The sequence below is a fragment of the Agelaius tricolor genome, unplaced genomic scaffold, assembly GCF_023055355.1.
Source record: "Agelaius tricolor isolate 1412-34295 unplaced genomic scaffold, bAgeTri1.0.p SCAF_29, whole genome shotgun sequence".
Taxonomy (NCBI): domain Eukaryota; kingdom Metazoa; phylum Chordata; class Aves; order Passeriformes; family Icteridae; genus Agelaius; species Agelaius tricolor.
Window position 1 is genome coordinate 8,714,179 of NW_027269289.1, and position 18,740 is coordinate 8,732,918.

Here is an 18,740-nt window from a genome sequence, read left to right on the forward strand (position 1 = left end):
CGAGCGGCCAGCGCGGTCACGCGGGCAGCCGCACGCTGGGCGGGACGTAACGCGTGGCGCACGCCGAACGTACGTACGTACGTACGTGATGCGTATGGGGCGGGCCGGTGCCGCCCGCCGGGAGGGGGAGGGCGCACAGGAGGAAGGAGGAAGCCGCCATCTTGGAGCGTCGAGTCGCCATAACAAGGCACCGGGGGAGCGAGAGGATTTTGTACCTGGGCGAGGGGGAGCGCGGCTGGTGGCGGTGAGGACGGGCCAGGGCGGGCATGGCTCCGTGGGAGCAGGGCGAGGGGGCCGCTGCTGGCGGGCCGCGCCTCGCGGCCTGCGGCGAGAGCGCGGGCCTGAGCGGGGCCTGGCGGCGCCGCGGGCGGGGCGGGGACGGCCGGATCGGGCCTGGGCGCACCGGGAGCGGCGGGACCGAGGGACCGCGGGGGCGGGGCGGGCCCCGAGCAGCTCTCTCTCCTCGCCGGCTCAGGCGGCAAACTGCGGCCGCTCCATTGTTCGCGGGCGGGAGGTGTTGGTGTGGCGCAGCTGCGATTGGCGGGCGGCGCCGGGCCCACCGCTCTGCCCCGGGGCTCCGCACTGCGGCCCGGGCTCATCGGGCACACTGAGCACCTCGAGGGCTCCCTTTGTGCCGGGCCTAGCCGATGGAATGGAAGAGGTCCGGAGCTGATGCCCCGGCCGTCCGCCCGCGCCCGGAGAGCAGAGATATGCGATGGAGGCCCTTTTTTTTCAGTCCGCTGGTTTGCGAAATGGTGGCGTCTCTTTTATCGGAACAGGGAGATTTTTTTGGGTTCCGTGAGACTTGCGGGTTTTTTTAAACTTGTGTTCTTCTAAAAGATAATTACGAGCGTGTGGGCACAAGGGACAGAGGTTTCATTTCCTTCGCTATTGGAGAACTTCTCGGCGTTAGTAGTCGGGTCTCATTGGCGTCTCTGGCTACCTTCGCAACTCCTCTGGTTTTTACGAAGTTAATGGGCAAGAGAAGTACCTTTTCGAAGATGCCTTGAAAGTTAACTAGCAGAAAATCCTAGTATCGCAAACTTTAAAATTTTGCTGGAAGCCAGCACTGACACACCTTAAAACACTTGGGAAGTCTGAATTCCTTTTCCACTCTCTTGAAATGCTCTTCAATGTGCCTTTTTATTCACCGGGAAAACATGCATTTTGTTGTGAATGCCGAGGTTAGGAAGCAGTAGTCTTCTGGTCTTCCCTTTGTATTTTCCCAAGATGCAGATGCTCAAGGCGAGCCAAACGATTTTGTTTCAACAGATTTTGGACTAGGGACATTTTGTCTCCCTGGTACCATTGTAAGGAGCCTTTAGCTCTGGTCCATGCTTGCTTTATGTAAGGGGCAGACTTTGTATTGTCTTTCCACATTTTTGCAACCTTTCTGTTACATACAGAGTCAATATTAAGTCATGTGTATGAAATGTTATCTTCCAAGAACCACATAAGTTGTCGCTGACAGCAGGAAGGTAAGATCACAAGCAGGAAGCTGCATGACCAGCAGTGTTACTGCCTCAGTTCAAGCTCAGTCACTCCGACTCAAAGAGGCAGCTGCTCTCAATTCAGCATAATGGTGTTTTGTCACTCTTCTGAATAGCCTTAAATCAATACCCGGTTGAAAACTGGGGGTAAGCTGGTTGAGCTAGCATTTTGGGTTGGAGGAGTGTAAGCTGTTCTTTTGGGTTTGCATAATCTATATTTCCCATTCAAACCGAGCAGGGCAATCAGTGTAATGTAAGGGTTTTGTCAGTTCTAACTGGAATGTCCACTCCCTGTGGTAGTCTTGCTTCTCGTCACAAACTTATGCATAATATTTTTCATGTTTTAGGGCTGGTTGGCTGCATCCTGGAAGTGGGGGAATTTGTGGGGGAATTGAGGAGCCATCAAAGCAATTGATACACTTAATGGTTACTTTATGTGAGGGGATAGGTGGTGGAAGGTCGCTGAAAGCACAACTGTTTGGGAAGTTTTCTTTGGTGTCTGAAGATGTTAGGCAACACTTTCTAGAAAGGCAAAAAAAGTTTGATGAATGTCTTTATAATTATCACTGAGGAAACAAAAAAGCAAGTACTGTTGTTGCACATCGCCTGGGAAGAAATTTTTCTAAAATACAGGAGTACATTGATGTGATTTGCATAGACAAAAATCCACATACTAATTGTTATTGTCTGCTTCTCTTTCAGATTGAAGCAAGTGAATTGTGATATAACTGAACTTCAATAGAGGGCTTTTTTTAAAAAAAAGTTGTTCCACAGTGCATCAGAGCAAGTTACTGCTTTACTTTTGAGTGACTTACAGGTGCTTGCCTGCATTGCAATAAAGGACTCATATATTGAGCAAGACTTATTTATCTCTTCATTTTGGAGAGTCTAATAAACTGTTATTACAGTTTCTGTACTGACTTTCAAAGTTTTGAAGTCTAAAAAGACATCTTTAAAGATAAAAGCATGAGCACGGCCAGAACAGAGAACCCTGTTATAATGGGTCTATCCAGTCAGAATGGGCAGTTGAGAGGCCCTGTAAAACCCAGCGGGGGCCCAGGAGGTGGAGGCACACAAACTCAGCAACAGATGAACCAGCTGAAAAATGCCAGCACAATCAATAATGGCACTCAACAGCAAGCACAGAGTATGACCACCGCTATTAAGTAAGTATTTGTATTGGCTGCCGTGAAAGGAATGTTTAAAAGTTGTGTATGGGAAAGCATTCTTGGATTCCTGCTTGGAAAACACTGTCTTCTGTTGTTTTGTCACATGGGTGGTTAGAAGTGTCCTGTCATGTACCTTACAAAAAAAGCTGTATTTCCATGTGCAAGCTTCTCTCCAGCAGTTACTATTGTGAAAATCCAGTTTGATGCTGTGCTTTTCTGAGTGTGAGCCACTGTCAGAGGTAGCCTAGCTTTAGAATCCTGTGTTTTTTGCTCTTGGTGCAAGAGGGAAGTATAGGAGTGAAAAGGAACTGAACTGACGTTTAAGACTGAGAAGGAAATGCCACCTGGTCTCAGTCTAATTGTTTACGCCTTTCAGTTTGTTGCAGTTCTAGTTCTTTCCCGTGGTGAGAAATGCTTTAAAGTCATTTATCTTTTGTCACGGATCTGGAATAGTAGTACCTGATCTTCTCATTGTAATGCTCTGGCTTTAATTTATCAAAGGCTGAGCTGAGAGGATACAGTCCCACTGTGATATCCTGCTCCCCATCCAGCTAGTTTTGGAAGTGTGCTGATTGGAATTTCTAAAAGGTGTAAAATACTTGGACGGTGTGGTAATGTGTTGCTTTCCTTTATTGTGTTTTTTTTGGGTTTTTTCCCCCCCATGGATCCTCCTCCTCCTGAACAGCACTGGCTTTTATTTTATTTTGTTAGTTATTTGTGAAGGAAGTGCCAGCTCTCCTCAGAGAAAGTGGGATGGAGCACTCAGGTTCTTAAAATCTGCCTAACCTGCTCCCTCCCCCTCTTTTTTTAAAATGTATTACGTGGTTACTCTAATGAATGTTGTGAATTAAACTCATCACAATTCACGCATAACTTCCTGGGACTGGTGACAAGAAAGACTTTCTCTCCACTCTACAGTGACTTTCAAGAGAGGATGGGTATCTAAATCTCACAGAGAGAAAATGAAGTTTGGTCAATAAGTGGAGTGATTGCTTACTAAGTTTTTTCACCAGAAGCATTTTTTACCTTTTCACTTTACTTGGGGGTTAAGAATGGATCTTCCTTGGGCAAGAGAATTTTTCTTTCAAGTCATGAGATATTGTTGTGTGGGTTTATTATAGCTAGTTTCTGTTATGTGACTAAGTAAGTGCTCAGTTTTATATCTGTTCTGTTGTTTGATTCAGTGCCCTAAAAATGGGACCTGAATCATGACTGGATAAAGATTTCTCAGACTTGTTTGGCAGACAGGTGATTTTTGTCTGTTTACAGTTTTTTGCCTGTTACATCCTGCTTAGCTCAGAAAAGATTTGAGCTCATATGTGTAGGCGCTTTTAGCTTTGAGGAGGTGAAAATATAATATGTTCATCACTATATCTAAGAAAAAAAAGTGCAAAATCAAAATATTCATTATTTAAAAATCTGTTTTCATTTTATTTTGCTATAGACCTGGTGATGACTGGAAGAAGACTTTAAAACTCCCTCCAAAGGATTTGAGAATCAAAACTTCGGTAAGGATGATTGAATTGTAGGAATAAATATTAAATAAAATTTGTGGGAGAGATTGCAGTGGTAAAATACTGTCCTGAGTGAAGGCTAAAAAATAGTGCAGCTCCTGCTGTTCTAAATGAAGAATTAATTTGTTCTCTCAGCTGCTTGTGAGTGATGCTGTTCTTGGAAAGCTCAAAAATGGAGTTCACTGTGGATTTCTTACTTTATTAGTATTATAACATGACACAGGCAGCCTCTGCTTCATGTGAGGCAGATGGGAAGGTGTCACTGTATACACTCAGGAGCTGTGTTTGGCTCTGAGAAAGCCAATGTTTCCTTTGCCGCTGTATGACTTAATGGGAGCTCTTGTGTAGTAATTCGTGGTGTTCCTGTACAGGCAATTTCAGATCAAATTAACAGCTGCAGGTTGTATGACCTGATCTTATGGATGTGCTTGTTTTTTTGATTATTCAGGACGTGACCTCCACAAAAGGAAATGAGTTTGAAGATTACTGTTTGAAACGGGAGTTGCTGATGGGAATTTTTGAAATGGGCTGGGAAAAACCATCTCCTATTCAGGTTGTTTTCAAACAGACTACTTAGATGCTGCTTTTAACTTCTGTAAATGTATTGACGTTCTTATGCCTAAATGTCCAATACTTATGCCATCATTGGGGAAAATTGAAGCTGTGAACGAAAGAACTTGGTGTCCCTTGGGAAAAGCAAGAATTTCCAACCCCCAACTAAATCACTAAGTCAATCCTTGAGTGACTTAGTGATGGGACTGCCTTACTCTTTTGAGACATTTAACTTGGATTTTCCTTTTCATGCTGGAGTTGTTAATTTGACAATTCTCTATTCAGTAACAGTGCTTTCACATAAGTAGTCCCAGAGGTCTGTTCTATAAATTTTCCAAAACTGAGTTACCATTGGCTATGTACCTTTAGTTGTTAAAAATATAATTATGGCTTTATCACAGTGTTGGCTCTTTCTATTGTAGTCTTGTGGAAGAAGAGTAATGAAGACTGTAGGAGAGAGAATAATATCTTAGCAAGTTTACTTTTCTGTACCTCCATCTTTCTTTTACTTCTAAGGCTTGTACTATTAAGAACTGTTCATGTGTAAACTTCAGGGGGTGGAAGGTTGAATTATCTTTTAAATGGTCTCTCAAGGTTTATCACTGACACAGCTCTACCACCTTGTCTCTTTAAGGCATGAGAAAACTATGGCTTGCTTTGTTTATAAACAGATTCTAATTATGCCACTTTTCCAAAAGGATGAGATTTCTTTAGAGGTTGCTGAAAAAGGTAGTGAAATTAAAATACACGGGGCTTGTGTTTGGATGGCTGAAGATTTTGAGAAGTATATCACAGGAATATAGAGGCTGGAATCACATGGACTGAGGTGGTTCTAATGCTCAGATTAAGGGGGGAATCTTTTTCCTTAGGAGGAGTTTGCTAGTGACTGTCACTGTCTCTTCACTTTTTGTTTTCCCAACTTTTCACTATTTTCCTAATGTGTTAGTATGGGTTTACCTGTGGTACCTGGTCCCTTTCTTATGATCAGGCAAGATAAGGACTTCTAGGTGGGAAGTGCTGGGGAACTCTTTACTGATGGGTTTAACTTCTTCCTGTTATGAGTCTGTCATGCTTGTAGTTGCAGGATAGTAATAATAATGGTCATGAAGCAGTCAGCTTTCATGTGGTATTGTTAGTGAGGGGAGTCAAATTTGGTCAGCCTCTTCAGTGAAACATGACTTATGATTAATTGCTCATGCACTTTCTGTCCTTGCATTTCAGGAGGAGAGCATCCCCATTGCTTTATCTGGTAGGGATATCTTGGCTAGAGCAAAAAATGGAACAGGCAAGAGTGGAGCCTACCTCATTCCTTTACTTGAACGGCTAGACTTAAAGAAGGACAATATACAAGGTCAGTTGAGGTGGATCACATTTAGCTGTTGCCAGATAATGGTGTCAGTCACTACATTAGAGACTTGAATCTAAAACTGGTTAATGAAATTGGGCAGTGTATGTTACCTGCTTGTACTTCCAGAGAAAGCTAATGGGGAGTGATGATGGGGAGGTGTAATTTGCAAAGTCCCACAGTTGTTTTCAAAAGGTTCAAATAGAAGAAGGCTTGTAGACTTTTCTGTCTTGCCCTGGAAAGTGAATGTGGAATAATAAGTAAGCATGCTGCCTGGGATATTTGTGCAATGGGTGCATCAAAGACTGGAGAACCCTTGCATGGAATTTGCCTTGTCAAAAGCATTTCCTAGGTCTTGTTCGGGATACCTGGACTGGAATTCCTAGACTCTGCTTTTCATTGTTTTACATGAAGTCTCTGTCTCCTCTGAGGATGAGTTTTTAAGATACAGGGTGTTACTAGTAACTCACAGTGATGTTTTTAACTTCTAGCAATGGTGATTGTTCCCACCCGTGAACTAGCCCTGCAGGTCAGTCAAATCTGTATCCAAGTCAGCAAGCACATGGGAGGTGCCAAAGTGATGGCAACAACGGGAGGAACCAATTTGCGAGATGACATAATGAGACTTGATGATACAGGTCAGAGCACTTTAGCTATACTAAGGTTGCTGTTTCTTTGTGGCTTTTGCAATGGGGTCGTGGAATTTTTGCTTGTTACTATTTGCCTGTTTACAGAACAGACTACAGCGTCTTTTTTGGTGTTTGTATACTGTTGTCATTCTTCCAAAGTGTTCATGTGAAACATGGCCATGAATACTGGAAGGAAAGACAGTTTTAATCATCTTAACATTGTGGTGTTTTTTTTTTTGTTTGTTTGTTTGTTTTTTTTTTTTTTTTTTTTTCTTCTCTCTCTCTTCTAACCTTACAGTGCATGTGGTGATAGCTACCCCTGGGAGAATTCTCGATCTCATCAAGAAAGGAGTAGCAAAAGTTGAGCATGTCCAGATGATAGTATTGGATGAGGCAAGTTGCTTATGTTAAATGTTCTGGGATTTTAACACCAAGTTAAAGGAACGATGTGTCTCAGTGTGTCCTTTTGGTGCACAGCAGTGATTCAAACTTGCTTAGAGACATTGTAAAGTCTCCTCCATTTCTGAGTATTTTTGAGAAACTGTTTTGACAGTAGGAATTTTTTGCATGTAAATCTTCTAAGAAAACAGCCTAGGAAGATTAGCCTTTCCTGTCTTTGCTGATGCTGAAGAATAGAGTAAGTCTATTCTGCAACAAAGGAATGCATTTCATTTGGTTTCTGTTTGAGTCAGCTGTGCTTACCATATATATAAATGTATATAAAATTGACTTATGAACATCTAATAGCATACAAGCTTCTGAGTGAAAATGTAGTTTGAAAGCTCTTGGATGGCTCTGGTAGGAGCCTTGGTAACTGGTTTTTTTCCTTCCCCCAAATGTGTAGCTACCAAAAGGCTAAAACCTTACGCCATTATTTTAACTTGCTGTTTATTACTTCTGTTGTTACAGGCAGATAAGTTGCTGTCTCAAGATTTTGTTCAAATAATGGAAGACATAATCCTCACGCTACCTAAAAACAGACAGATTTTGCTCTACTCAGCCACTTTTCCTTTGAGTGTGCAGAAGTTCATGGTGAGTGGAGATGTGTCCCTGTAGGTATGATGATGGTGGTGACATTGTGCAGGAAGGGTGTGGATAAGTGGTGCATAGCTGTTAGTGTTTGGTATTTTAAATACATCTAAACTTCACAGGTTTAACCTAAATCAGCCTAAGTCTAGGGCAGAAGTTTGAAAGCAGTTTTTGACCTGCAGTTGCATTAAAGGTGTATGCCAATAAGGTGCTATTTTCTACTTTGTATATTAGTTACATCATCTGTTTGGATTTGCTTGTGGAGGGTGCTCCTGTTTGGCCTGCTTAGTCACCTCGGATATATAAGTAATTGTGAAAATTTACCCACCCTGTTTTCAGCATAGCATGAAGAGTGAGTGGCTAAGTAGTGCATCCTTGCCTTGGAGGAAGTTAAGTGTGGTGTAGAGTGGGAACTACATACATTCTTTTGCACGTAGATCTGCCTGCTTTATGAATATCTTTATTTTTCAGAATTCCCATTTGCAGAAACCCTATGAGATAAATTTGATGGAGGAGCTGACCTTGAAGGGAGTTACTCAGTACTATGCCTATGTCACTGAGCGTCAGAAAGTGCACTGCCTCAATACACTCTTTTCCAGGGTAAGAAGCAGGGCTGTGTCGGGAGCATACCAGAAGCTTTTTCTCTCTTGGGATCATAAATAAGGCTGAGTATTTTAAAGGCGGCCTAATGAAAGTTCTTTGTCAAAATGTGCTATGTATCTAAGGCTAAAAATGCATGCTTCTGGTCCAGCATCTCTGTGTTAGAGAACTTTCTTAATTGTTTCCCTTCCTATACAAAAATATATCTGATGTAAATTACCAGCAGCATACTTGCCGTATGGGCATGGGATTTAGACGTGTCTGGGACCCTCTGTTAGTAAAATGCTGCATTTATTGAGAATACTGTTCATATGTTCAGCTCCAGATTAACCAGTCGATCATTTTCTGCAACTCCTCTCAACGGGTTGAATTGCTAGCCAAAAAGATCTCCCAACTGGGCTATTCCTGCTTTTATATCCATGCTAAAATGAGGCAGGTGAGTATGAAGTCTTTTCCACTGCACCTCAGGCTTTACTGAACAGCTGAACTAAGTCTCATGCTTGCTTTAAATTGGCATGTTCTTCATAAACTGAAACATGTATTGCTTTGCTATAGCTTTGGTTTTAGATACCCACTTCCAACCTTCCCCCATCCCAGCTCTCTTTCTGGACTATTCAGTGTATGTGTCCAGTTGGTATTTTACTACTTCATGTGAGGGTAATTAGTCCCAGTGTAAGCACAAACTGCAGCCAGAAGGCACAGTTCTTAGTGCTGCTGCCTTGCTTTGGCAGCACAGGGAGCCAGGGTAGAGCACACAGTGTAACTAACTCAGATGAAAATGGGCCTGAATTAAATTACAAAAACCACAGTACGTAGCCCATTGAGTGCCCTCTGTGGCTTTGCAAACAGTAATCTTGCACTGTGACTGCAGGGGAATCTGAGAAGTTGAGGCGATGGATTGGATCAAACCTCTTGGTGATAGCTGTGGCTAGTGTATGGTAACTGTACACTTGTGGCCGTGGTGTTGCTGGTAAAAAATGCGATTGCAGCTCTGCTGGTGCAGAGGGGTTTCTGTTAATTGTACAGTAGCTCCTGTACAATACTTCCTCTAGCTTCAGACTATTAAAAGATGTCAGAAGGCTGAAGTGATGCGTGTAGAACAGGCTTACTTTGAAACATTTTTTTAAAATTTTATATGTAAACTAGTACAGCTTGCTGCTCATGGGGCAGATGCAGAGCAATAATTGGGCAGAAACAGAAGTGGTGATGTTATTGAGAACAGAGAGATATGGAAGTGGGTTTCTTGATGTTTGATTTTTGTATGCTTTTGATCAGTCAGTAGATGATCTTTTTGGATAAGTGCATCTATGTTTTTGCAGAATGCTTCAGCTTGTTCATTCCCTCTCTAAATTTCACTCAACAGTGATATTACTTAATCTTAGTGTAGCCCAAAGTGAGGTGTTTGTGAGGGGAGAGTCTTCACAGAAAACTGACTCATCCCACCCCTAATTCTGTTAAAGGAAAGGAAAGTTACTATCGGGAAAGTTACTACCAGCTTCAGTTTTTGAGGGAGTGAGTCAAACATTTGAAATTTGGCAAGGGGGCCGGGCTGGAGAAAGAGAACAGTCAAAATACCAGTTTAACTTCCCTGATTGATTTCAGGTGATTTTAACTTTAGATAGTCCTTTTTTGAGATGGTTTGGATGCCACCATAGGAGATTTTAAACCACAGTAAGTTAATTGCCTTTGTTGAGAAATGGGATTAAGACTCTCTAGAGTTAGTTCTTTAGAATATATGGTAAGAAGTGCTAAAAAATTTGTACTGGCATCTTGTTTCAACTCAGCTGTTCTCTAACGACAAGGGGGAGAAATGTACGCGATTGAAGTTGGATGTTAGTTGCTGGAATATACCTAAAAGTAACAGCTGGTTGGTTTGTGGGTTTTGGTTTTTTGTTTCTCTTTGTTTATAATGTATGTATTTCCAGGAGCACCGCAATCGTGTATTCCATGATTTCCGAAATGGCTTGTGCCGCAATCTCGTTTGCACTGGTGAGAGTTCCTAAACATTTTCCTGTTTCTAAAGTTTATGATAGAAAGTGCATTATCCCAGTATTGTAGATCGGTTAGCTGATCTACAATAGTTAGCTGATCTACAATCAGTTAGCTGATCCAAAACAAGATGTTTTAGTAAGATGTCTCTTTGTCAAGCCTACATGTTAGCAGGGCGCAGCACTCCTTTAGGCATGAGGAATTTTGTCTTTTGTGAAGGTGCAGCTTGCCAACAAATAACACTGTTGCAGTAAAATTTTCTTTTTATTTTCATGTGTGAGGGTTCCCTGAATTGCTGGGTCATAAACTGTATGATATATCAGTACAGCTGTGACTATGGTCATGTGAAGTTTTGCTGATTCTTTTAAGTGTTTATAGCTCACTTTTTCTAAATTCTTCTGTAGTTTTGACTGGCCTGTGTATGATCTGAGTTCTTTGTTATATGGCCTGCTTATGGCAATACCTGGCAGTGTCTGCTATCACTACATATGTCTGGGCCATCTTAAAAATTGCTGGAAGCAGAATAGAAGTAGTTGAGGTGATGGAATGTAGTTCAGGTCACAAGTCTGTTGTGACACTGACAGTGCACAATTCTGTGTGAAGAGATGCTTGAGAAGAACTGCTCTGAAATAGTGTAATGTGGAAAAAAATAGCTTTGTGGTTATTTTTTCTGTGTAGATGTGCAGATCTGGTGGTTTTGGTTTTTCTTCTTAGGTTATTCATGTTTACAAGGTATACAGAGCAAGAGGAAGCTGTAACAAGATTGTATGTAAACTGCCTTTAATACAAGGAAAGCTTATATTTGGAAACTAGTGCAAAGCAATGTTAATCACTGTTAATCTTTACACCCTAAATACTCTCAGCGTTTGAGCTCATTGAAATTAACTTTCTTTGTGATCTGGATTGTCTTTCAGATCTGTTTACCCGAGGTATTGATATCCAGGCTGTGAATGTGGTGATAAATTTTGATTTCCCAAAGCTGGCAGAAACTTATCTTCATCGCATTGGCAGATCAGGTGAGAGGAAAAACCTGTTTTAGGTACAACTTTGCTGATGACTGTGATGCTTTTTAGCCTTGAATTGGCTTTTGGTTTTTTATTACTATATTTGAGAATTACCTTAGGTAGCTTTGATTTTTCTGACAAATTTATTTTTGGGTATCATTTCAGATGGCTATCCTCGCTGAGGATATTATCTGAATAAAGGGCTGTTCTCTTGAAACTGGCCTGAACAATCTAATGGGGGAAAAAAAAAGAGGCATATCTTGCTTTTCTCTCAGGAGACTTACTATTGCCTCTGTTTGCAGTTTGGGAAAATTCTCTACTAAAATCTCAGCTTCAGAGTGTCTCAAGCCTAGAGATGTATGTGTCTTTCTTCTGCGTGTGTTTTGAGATATGTTTCTACTGTCTGGGAATCAGCAGAATAGGCCCTGAAGAAAGGCAAAAAACAAAGGAACTCAGTGTAGTTGAACTTTATAGTTCAGGCTTGTTCAAGAGCTCTGGAAGACTTTTTGATGGTGATTATCCTGGAGCTTTGGTCAGAGCATTTTGAACCTCCTGAGTTTTACTCCTACAGCACTACAGAACTCCTTACCAAAAACTGATGTGAAAGGTGTGGCTGGATTGTTTTTAACATCACAGAATGATACTAACTTCACTGTCTGCAGACTTTTTTTCTGACAACCCCATGTTAACTCAGTTCAGTTTAGGTGTGTGTTTTTGTTTTTTTGTCAAGGTCGCTTTGGTCATCTTGGCCTGGCCATCAACTTAATCACCTATGATGATCGATTCAACCTGAAAAGTATTGAGGAGCAGTTGGGAACTGAAATTAAACCCATACCAAGCAACATCGACAAGAGCTTGTATGTGGCAGAATACCACAGTGAACCTGTAGAAGATGAGAAACAGTAAACATGCAGGTATGTAAGTGCCTTGATGAATAGTGATGTGTTGAATGAAGGAATGTTGTTGATGTGTTGGTGTTACCTCAGGGGAAGAGGGAAACTGATGTGATGAAAAAGCTCTGAATGTGAAAACCCAGGTTTGAAATAGAATGTCAGTGCAAGAAATTCCATGGATGTGCTGAAGGTGGGAGGGGAGGGATGAGTATTTTTTTAGTTGTTTTGATTGAAATGCTAACCATGTGCTAAGGAGATCAAAAATGGGGAAAAGGGGGAGTGGCAAATGGTTGATGGAGTACTAGTAGCCTAATGAGGTCTTTCTGTATTGCTAAGCTGAAATGAGAAATTGGTGAGGGGCAGAGAGGAAAGTAGTCCTCAAAAAGGTGAGGAGATAAAATGGATAGCGTTGAGAACAGAGCATCAACCAAAGAGTAAGCACCTCACCAGCCAGAAGGACCAGGTTCAAGCAAAAGGTGCTGCCTCTTTTGTATCCTTTGGTTCATAGAATTCTTGGAAGTGAACCAAGTAGGGAGTGAACTGTAATTCATCTTTGTTACCACTTGAGGTCGTCTACGTAGTTTCAACAGAAAATGACGTTTCACTGTTGGAGACTCATCTAAGTGCTCCCTCTCTGATCATTGTCTCAGGAAAAGCTGCTGAGTTAAGTCCTTTTATAGGAAGATGACTTGCCCTGGACTGCAGTCAAGTTAAATTGGCTGCAGGATGATGATCTGACCTGAGTTAAGATGTCATGCAAGATCCATCACCATACAGTTTAGACTGAAAATCATTCTTATGTGTACTCTTCTCAGAGGTCAGGAATTAGAAAGACAATACCAGTGAAGCTGCTGAAATTCTTTTCAGATGACCAAAGATAAAAAAGTGGCTATAGAAGCAGACTGCTTGATAGCGTTAAAATGAACCTATGGTTCCTTCTTTGAAGTCATCCAAGGATAGCCCTAGATAGTCATACCAAGCTGACTTGAAAGCTTCTGCTTTGATGATTGAACCTTCTCCATGTCTATAAATAAATAGAATACAAAACAGGTAATGAATGTGGAACAGGCTCTTGGATGGTAGCAGTTAATGAATGTGGAACAGCTTCCTAAGGGCAATGCTGGGACCTTGCCCAGGAGCAGTTTGCTGCTTCCTAAAATACAAGAAACCAGGAGGTAGTCATGTTCCATAGGTACAGAAGGGCTTTAGCAGCACCTCTTTCTACAAAGCTGAAATTGGTATTGAGCTGTTCAATATGCCCTTTGCCTTTTGAGAGCTGTTGCATAGTTACTGTATGTGATTCATCACTTTGTGTTCTGGTTTTGTATAGAACCGATTTAACTGAGGGTGTTGTGGTTGTTTGTTTTATTGGGTTTTTTTTCTGCCTTTTTTTCTGGTTTTGTTTGTTTGTGGGGTTTCTTTGGTTGGTTGTTTTTGTTTTTTTTTTGTTGTTTATTTGTTTGGTTTTGGGGGGGTTGTTTTGTTTGTTTGGTTTGATTTTGGTGGTTTTGTTGTTGTTTTGTTTCATTTTTTTTTTTTAGGCTTTGATTACGCATGCCAGAAGGTGAAGCCCTATGATCCAGATCTGTGACACATCGTTTCTTTGGGGATACCCTTCTCTTTGTGGGTTTTTCTTCATCTTTTCATTTCGGAACTATGAAGACTAAAAGAGCTCGGCCTTTTTTTCTCTTTAAATTTGGCAGCAAGGAAGAAAGAAGATAAAAGGAGGAATGTCTTTTTGTTTTTCCACTTGTTTGCACTGTGTGCTGATTGAACATTAGTTGCACTAACTGCTGGTTTTAAATTTTGTTTTCTTTGGGTGGGAGGGTCAGCAAGGGAAGAAGAGAAACCCTGAAAAGAGAAGAATCTTGATGAACACGAGCTTGTCTGCTATTTCAAATTCTTTAACCATTGACTGAGTGCATTTCAACTTCTCCCTGGTTACTCATCTATTTTTTAAGCTAAAGAGCTTCTTACTTATTCGTGCAAAGTGCCTTATGCTATGAGACCATTCAGAATATCACCTTTCCAACACAGCCCAAGGAATCGACATCTGTTTTTGGTTTCAGAGGTCAAAGTTCCCCTCTCTTCCCCTTCTCCTCCTTCCCATGTAGTCAAGCCCAGGGCTGGGAGGTGAAATGTATTGGTTACTGGTAATACTCCTTTTTTTTTTGTTTTCCAACTTTTTAAATTTTTTTTTAAATTTTTTTTTAATTGGAGGAGTTGATATGCATCTACAGTTCACCCAAACTGTAAATATCTGTATTTAAAATGAAACCAACCTAAAATCTGGGCTGATTAGGTGCAGCATCATAGCTCCAGAAGGAAAGAGTAGCCTGTGATCCTTTGCAGGAGCCATAAGAAAAGCCCTGTGCTCTAGCAGAACACTAAAGACTGGTTTCCATGAGTCTTCATTAGTAGTTACAGCACTTGATAGGTAGACTTGTTTCAGAGCCATGGCCCTCTTTCTTCTGGTGCAGTGTGTCCCATAGAAAATCAGATGTGTATATTGTACAAACTTTGTAAATATGATTTTTTTTTCTGTTTGGGTTCATATATAACTTTTTCTTTTATGATGAAGGTTGCTGAGGTTAAAGGGATTAGACTGATTATGGGAGCAGCTAAAGATGAGAGGGGCTCAGTTTTCTGCAACACTAAACAATGAGATGTTCCCTGACCTCTGTGAACTGCAGGCCACCACAAGTGTCCCTTGTCAGGATGGATTTACTCTGGTGCTAGCAACAGTCCTGTACTGCTCGTATGGAAGAGATCACTTGTGGGGCTCCAAGACTTCCAAATCCATAGCTCAGCCTTTTGGGAGATGCTCTTTGATTTTCCCCTTTAGAAACTTCAGGAACTTGACAAGCTCTGAAGGAGTCCATGACCTGTGTTCCACCATGGTGTGAGGGAAATCCAGTGGGTGTCGCTGAGCAGTATACGCGTAAGGTGTGGATTTGGGTTTGAGAGACCATAAAAAAACCAATTTGCGTGCATAAACTGACAGTTCTGGAGCTTTGTGGAATTGATTCACTTCCTGCAGTGCTGCGTTTTCTGCCCAGAGTGGCCTCTGTGCAGAACTGTGAGCAGGTAAGGGCAAACCCCTGTTAATGTCAGAAGCTGCAGGAAGCTGCTTGCCAACTACTCTTGTTTGCCATGAGTTGCTGTCTGTCATTTTACATTGTATATTGCTGAAAAGTGCTTTCTGGTCAAGTAGTGTTGCTTTAAATTGTGCCCCTCCCAACATGCTTGATGTTTGGCCTGATCTACAGGCAAAAGGAGTGAGACAAATCAAAAAAATTACTCTTTTTTAAATCCCTTTTAGCCTGTTAACCACCACTGTCAGGAGGCACCTGGGTGAATGCAATCCCTTTTGCTCAGTCATTTATTGCATATACAGATGCTGCACTCACACCATGCTTGCTTACCTCTGAGGCAGGATTTAATTGTCTTAATTTCTCCCCATTTTGACCCTTTTTTTGAATTGGAGTAAAATAGTTTGAAATCGCAAGGTGGACTAGCCATTCCTTTCCCTGATGATCATAAATAGAAGCCAGGTGCCTCCTGACAACAACTTTACAAGATTGAAAGGTTTTTGTGTTCGGGATGTTTTTCTTCTTTTTGTCAGCAGTGACTCCATAACTGTAGCAAATGCTGCACTAGAATACAAACTCAAGAGCTTGGTCTCTGTGAGCCACATAGCTTATATCTGACTGGCAGGTACTAAATGTAAACAGTTTTGGGGTGCTTTTTGGGGGTGGGGGGGGTGGGAACTTCTGGGTGGTAACTTTGACCAAAAGTAAAATCTTGCTCCTGTACTGCAGCCAGCTTATGATTTTCCAGACAGAAGAGGGATCATTTTAATGCAACAAAGACATGAAAATGTAAATAAATTTTGTATCTCACCAGGGCATGCACATGTAACAAGAACAGGATAGCGATGTCAAGTCGGGTGTGTGTGCTCTGCATGGATTTGTGGTAGGTTAGCCTGGTGCCATGCATTGATGGTCCCTCTTGAAGCACAGAATTTTTGAAAGTATTACTTTAAAATTGGCCTCTCATTGAGGAATGGCACTTACCTAAACTATCGGGGGCACCATTTTTAGGTGGCTTCTTGTCAAGGAAGAAGCAGCCTATTTTTGGTGCTAGTAGGCTATCTCAAACAGATGCGATCTTGCAAATGGAAAGATGCTCCAGAAGACTAGGATAATCCTAGTTTTGATTTTTTTTGTTTGTTTTGTTTTTTATTTTGTGTGGGGGGGGTTTTGTTTTTGTGGGGTTTTTTGTTTGTTTGTGGGGTTTTTTTGGTTTTTTGTTTTTTGTTGGGGGTTTTTTTGTTGTTTTTTCCTTCCCCTTTTTGTTTGTTTGTTTGGGGCTTTTGTTTGTTTTCGGTTATTTTGGTTTGGGGTTTTCTTGGTTGTTTTGTTCCCTACCAAAGAGTAAGGAGTGTGTATAAATCTTGGCTTCCTGAGATTTCTTGTGAGCTCCAGTTTTTGCTGGTTATCGGCCTTTACAGATGGATTAGTCAGAACCTTCAGTGATGAGCCCTAGGTCAAATACTTCCTCTGACAAAGTTGATGAGAATGAGGACCTGATGTGTTCTGCATTCCTTTTTTGTTGGAAGTCTGAAAGTGTCACTCTGAGTCTCTGAAATGGAGTTTCACAACTGGATGAGGTGGCTGTGAAGAAGAAATCTTCAGCCACTTGAGAGAACCTATAGGCCAGTCTCTGGGTGTCCACTGTCAGGTGGGCACTGTAGCTGCTGGAGGCCTTTTCCCAAAGGGAGGGGGGTGGGTTGGTCTCAAATACATGTTTCAATTTCCAGAATGAGATGGGAGCATCTTTCCTTGCCCTCTGTGACTGTTTTTGTGGGTAAGAACAGGGAAGCTCAACATGAATTCATGTTGTGTTATATGGTGGTATCAAATCATCTCATTCTGATCTTCTGTTTATTTTTATTTGGGATGGGGGGGAGGGTGTCTGCTCCAAGGATTTAAAAATGCTTCAAACACTTTTTTCTTTACAAATGACTGATAGGACACAAACCTGAGCAGATAGCTGTCTTGCCTCAGTTTCTGTAAGAGAGGTTACAGAACTGTTATGCCACATCTCTTGAGCTGCTGTTGTGGTGGTTCTTGCCCTGATGCTGAACCTTCATAATGCTGCTGGGGCTGCTGGTCATTACTTCCTGAGAACAAAGTGAATTTTGTTCCCAGAGATTCCAGCAGTACAGCTACCATGGTAGAGGTTGGGCAACTGTAGTCCCTGCAGGGAGTTTTCTGCTTGCTGTGAACTTCTGGTCCATCTTTTTCGAATCACAGTTTATCTTTGTAATCAACCAGGTCTCTGGGCCAAAGAGCATGCATCTGAACTTCACAAGAAGGCTTTGGCAGATTATCCTGTAGGCTTTGCTCAGTTCATCACTGCATTGCTAAAATGCCTCTGCGTGGAAGCATTGTTAAATTCTGCTGTAGACAAGTTAGGGAGGAGTGGAGGGGGGGGGGTGGGGGGGAGGGGAGTAGGGATGTCTTTATTAAGATACAGCCTTGCTGTATTTTAACCAGTAATTTTGGGGAAGGGGTGTCAGGAGAAGAAAATAGTCACTGTTCCCCTTATTGAAAGAAACTGGAACTTTTATTTCAAGAAAAAAAATATTTGCAATTCAAGTGGAGTGTCATAATCCAGTAGACCCTGGACAAGGGGTTGCTATTCTAACTGTAAACCAGCAAACAAATATGGTCTAGTCCTTCAAAACAGTCAAGGGAGGGAGGGGAAAATTGGCTTTCTGTTAAATTGGCAATTGGCAAACTCTCCAGTGGAGCTCAGATTTTGAGAATGTGTTTTCTCTGGCTTTGTATGTGTTGCAGCACTGACTTGTGAAGAGCTTCATGAGTTGTGAGTGCAAAAAAGATGAATGGAAAAATCCTGATTTTGTTAATTAAACTCAATAAAAGCTCCCTGGAACTCCCATTTGTTCTGTTTTTTTAATTTAACTCTGCTGAGTGAAAAACATGCTGGTGTCCTTATAGAGACTCATGGTCTGCATTGGATGGAACAACCTTTGGAGAGAAGCCTCAAGAAAGGGAGGCCCACTATAAAATGAGCTATGTCCATGAGAGGACATCCTTTTTCTGCACAGACCCTCCACATGGCAGCTGTTTTTTCCAGGGCTGAATGCTCCACGATCTTGTCTCCTCGAGACTAGAAGTTGCAGTGCCAAGTTAGCTGCTTCTTTGACAATGAGAATTTCTGCAAGGGGCCAGAGGAGCACTGCAGATCCTGCTGGGGCTGTGTCTCATGTCTTGATGTCATCGAGTCATCCTGACTTCTGCAGCACAAACAGCCAGCAAGGTAGAAGACATTGTGTTTGCTGTGGTTCTGGTGGTTGGAAAGAGTCTTTTAAAGATGCTTTAAAAATCACCAGCAAAGGAGTTGGCAAAAGCAGGTTTAATGTAATAGTGAAAGCAGGGCAAAGTTCAGTGGCGCGAGGTTCGCTCTGCTGTGGCCTAGATGGTTAAAGCACACAGGG

General features: G+C 41.8%; 1 protein-coding gene across 4 annotated transcripts; it reads left to right on the top strand.

Moving 5' to 3' along the window:
* Nucleotides 1-96: 96 nt before the first annotated feature.
* DDX6 (DEAD-box helicase 6) lies at nt 97-18,181 on the top strand. 4 transcript variants are annotated; one of them, XM_071449422.1, is made up of 14 exons: nt 97-244; nt 2,193-2,656; nt 4,104-4,167; nt 4,622-4,726; nt 5,947-6,076; nt 6,562-6,708; nt 6,998-7,096; nt 7,613-7,731; nt 8,200-8,328; nt 8,648-8,764; nt 10,254-10,317; nt 11,232-11,333; nt 12,052-12,235; nt 13,756-18,181. In XM_071449422.1, exons 2-13 carry the CDS (start codon nt 2,457-2,459, stop codon nt 12,225-12,227), a joined length of 1,452 nt encoding a protein of 483 aa, XP_071305523.1. In that variant the 5' UTR covers nt 97-244; nt 2,193-2,456; the 3' UTR covers nt 12,228-12,235; nt 13,756-18,181. The 4 variants fall into 4 exon arrangements, with proteins under 4 accessions (XP_071305523.1, XP_071305524.1, XP_071305525.1 ...); XM_071449423.1 differs by having other exon boundaries at nt 105-241; XM_071449424.1 differs by lacking the exon at nt 97-244 and adding an exon at nt 1,204-1,478.
* Nucleotides 18,182-18,740: the final 559 nt, after the last annotated feature.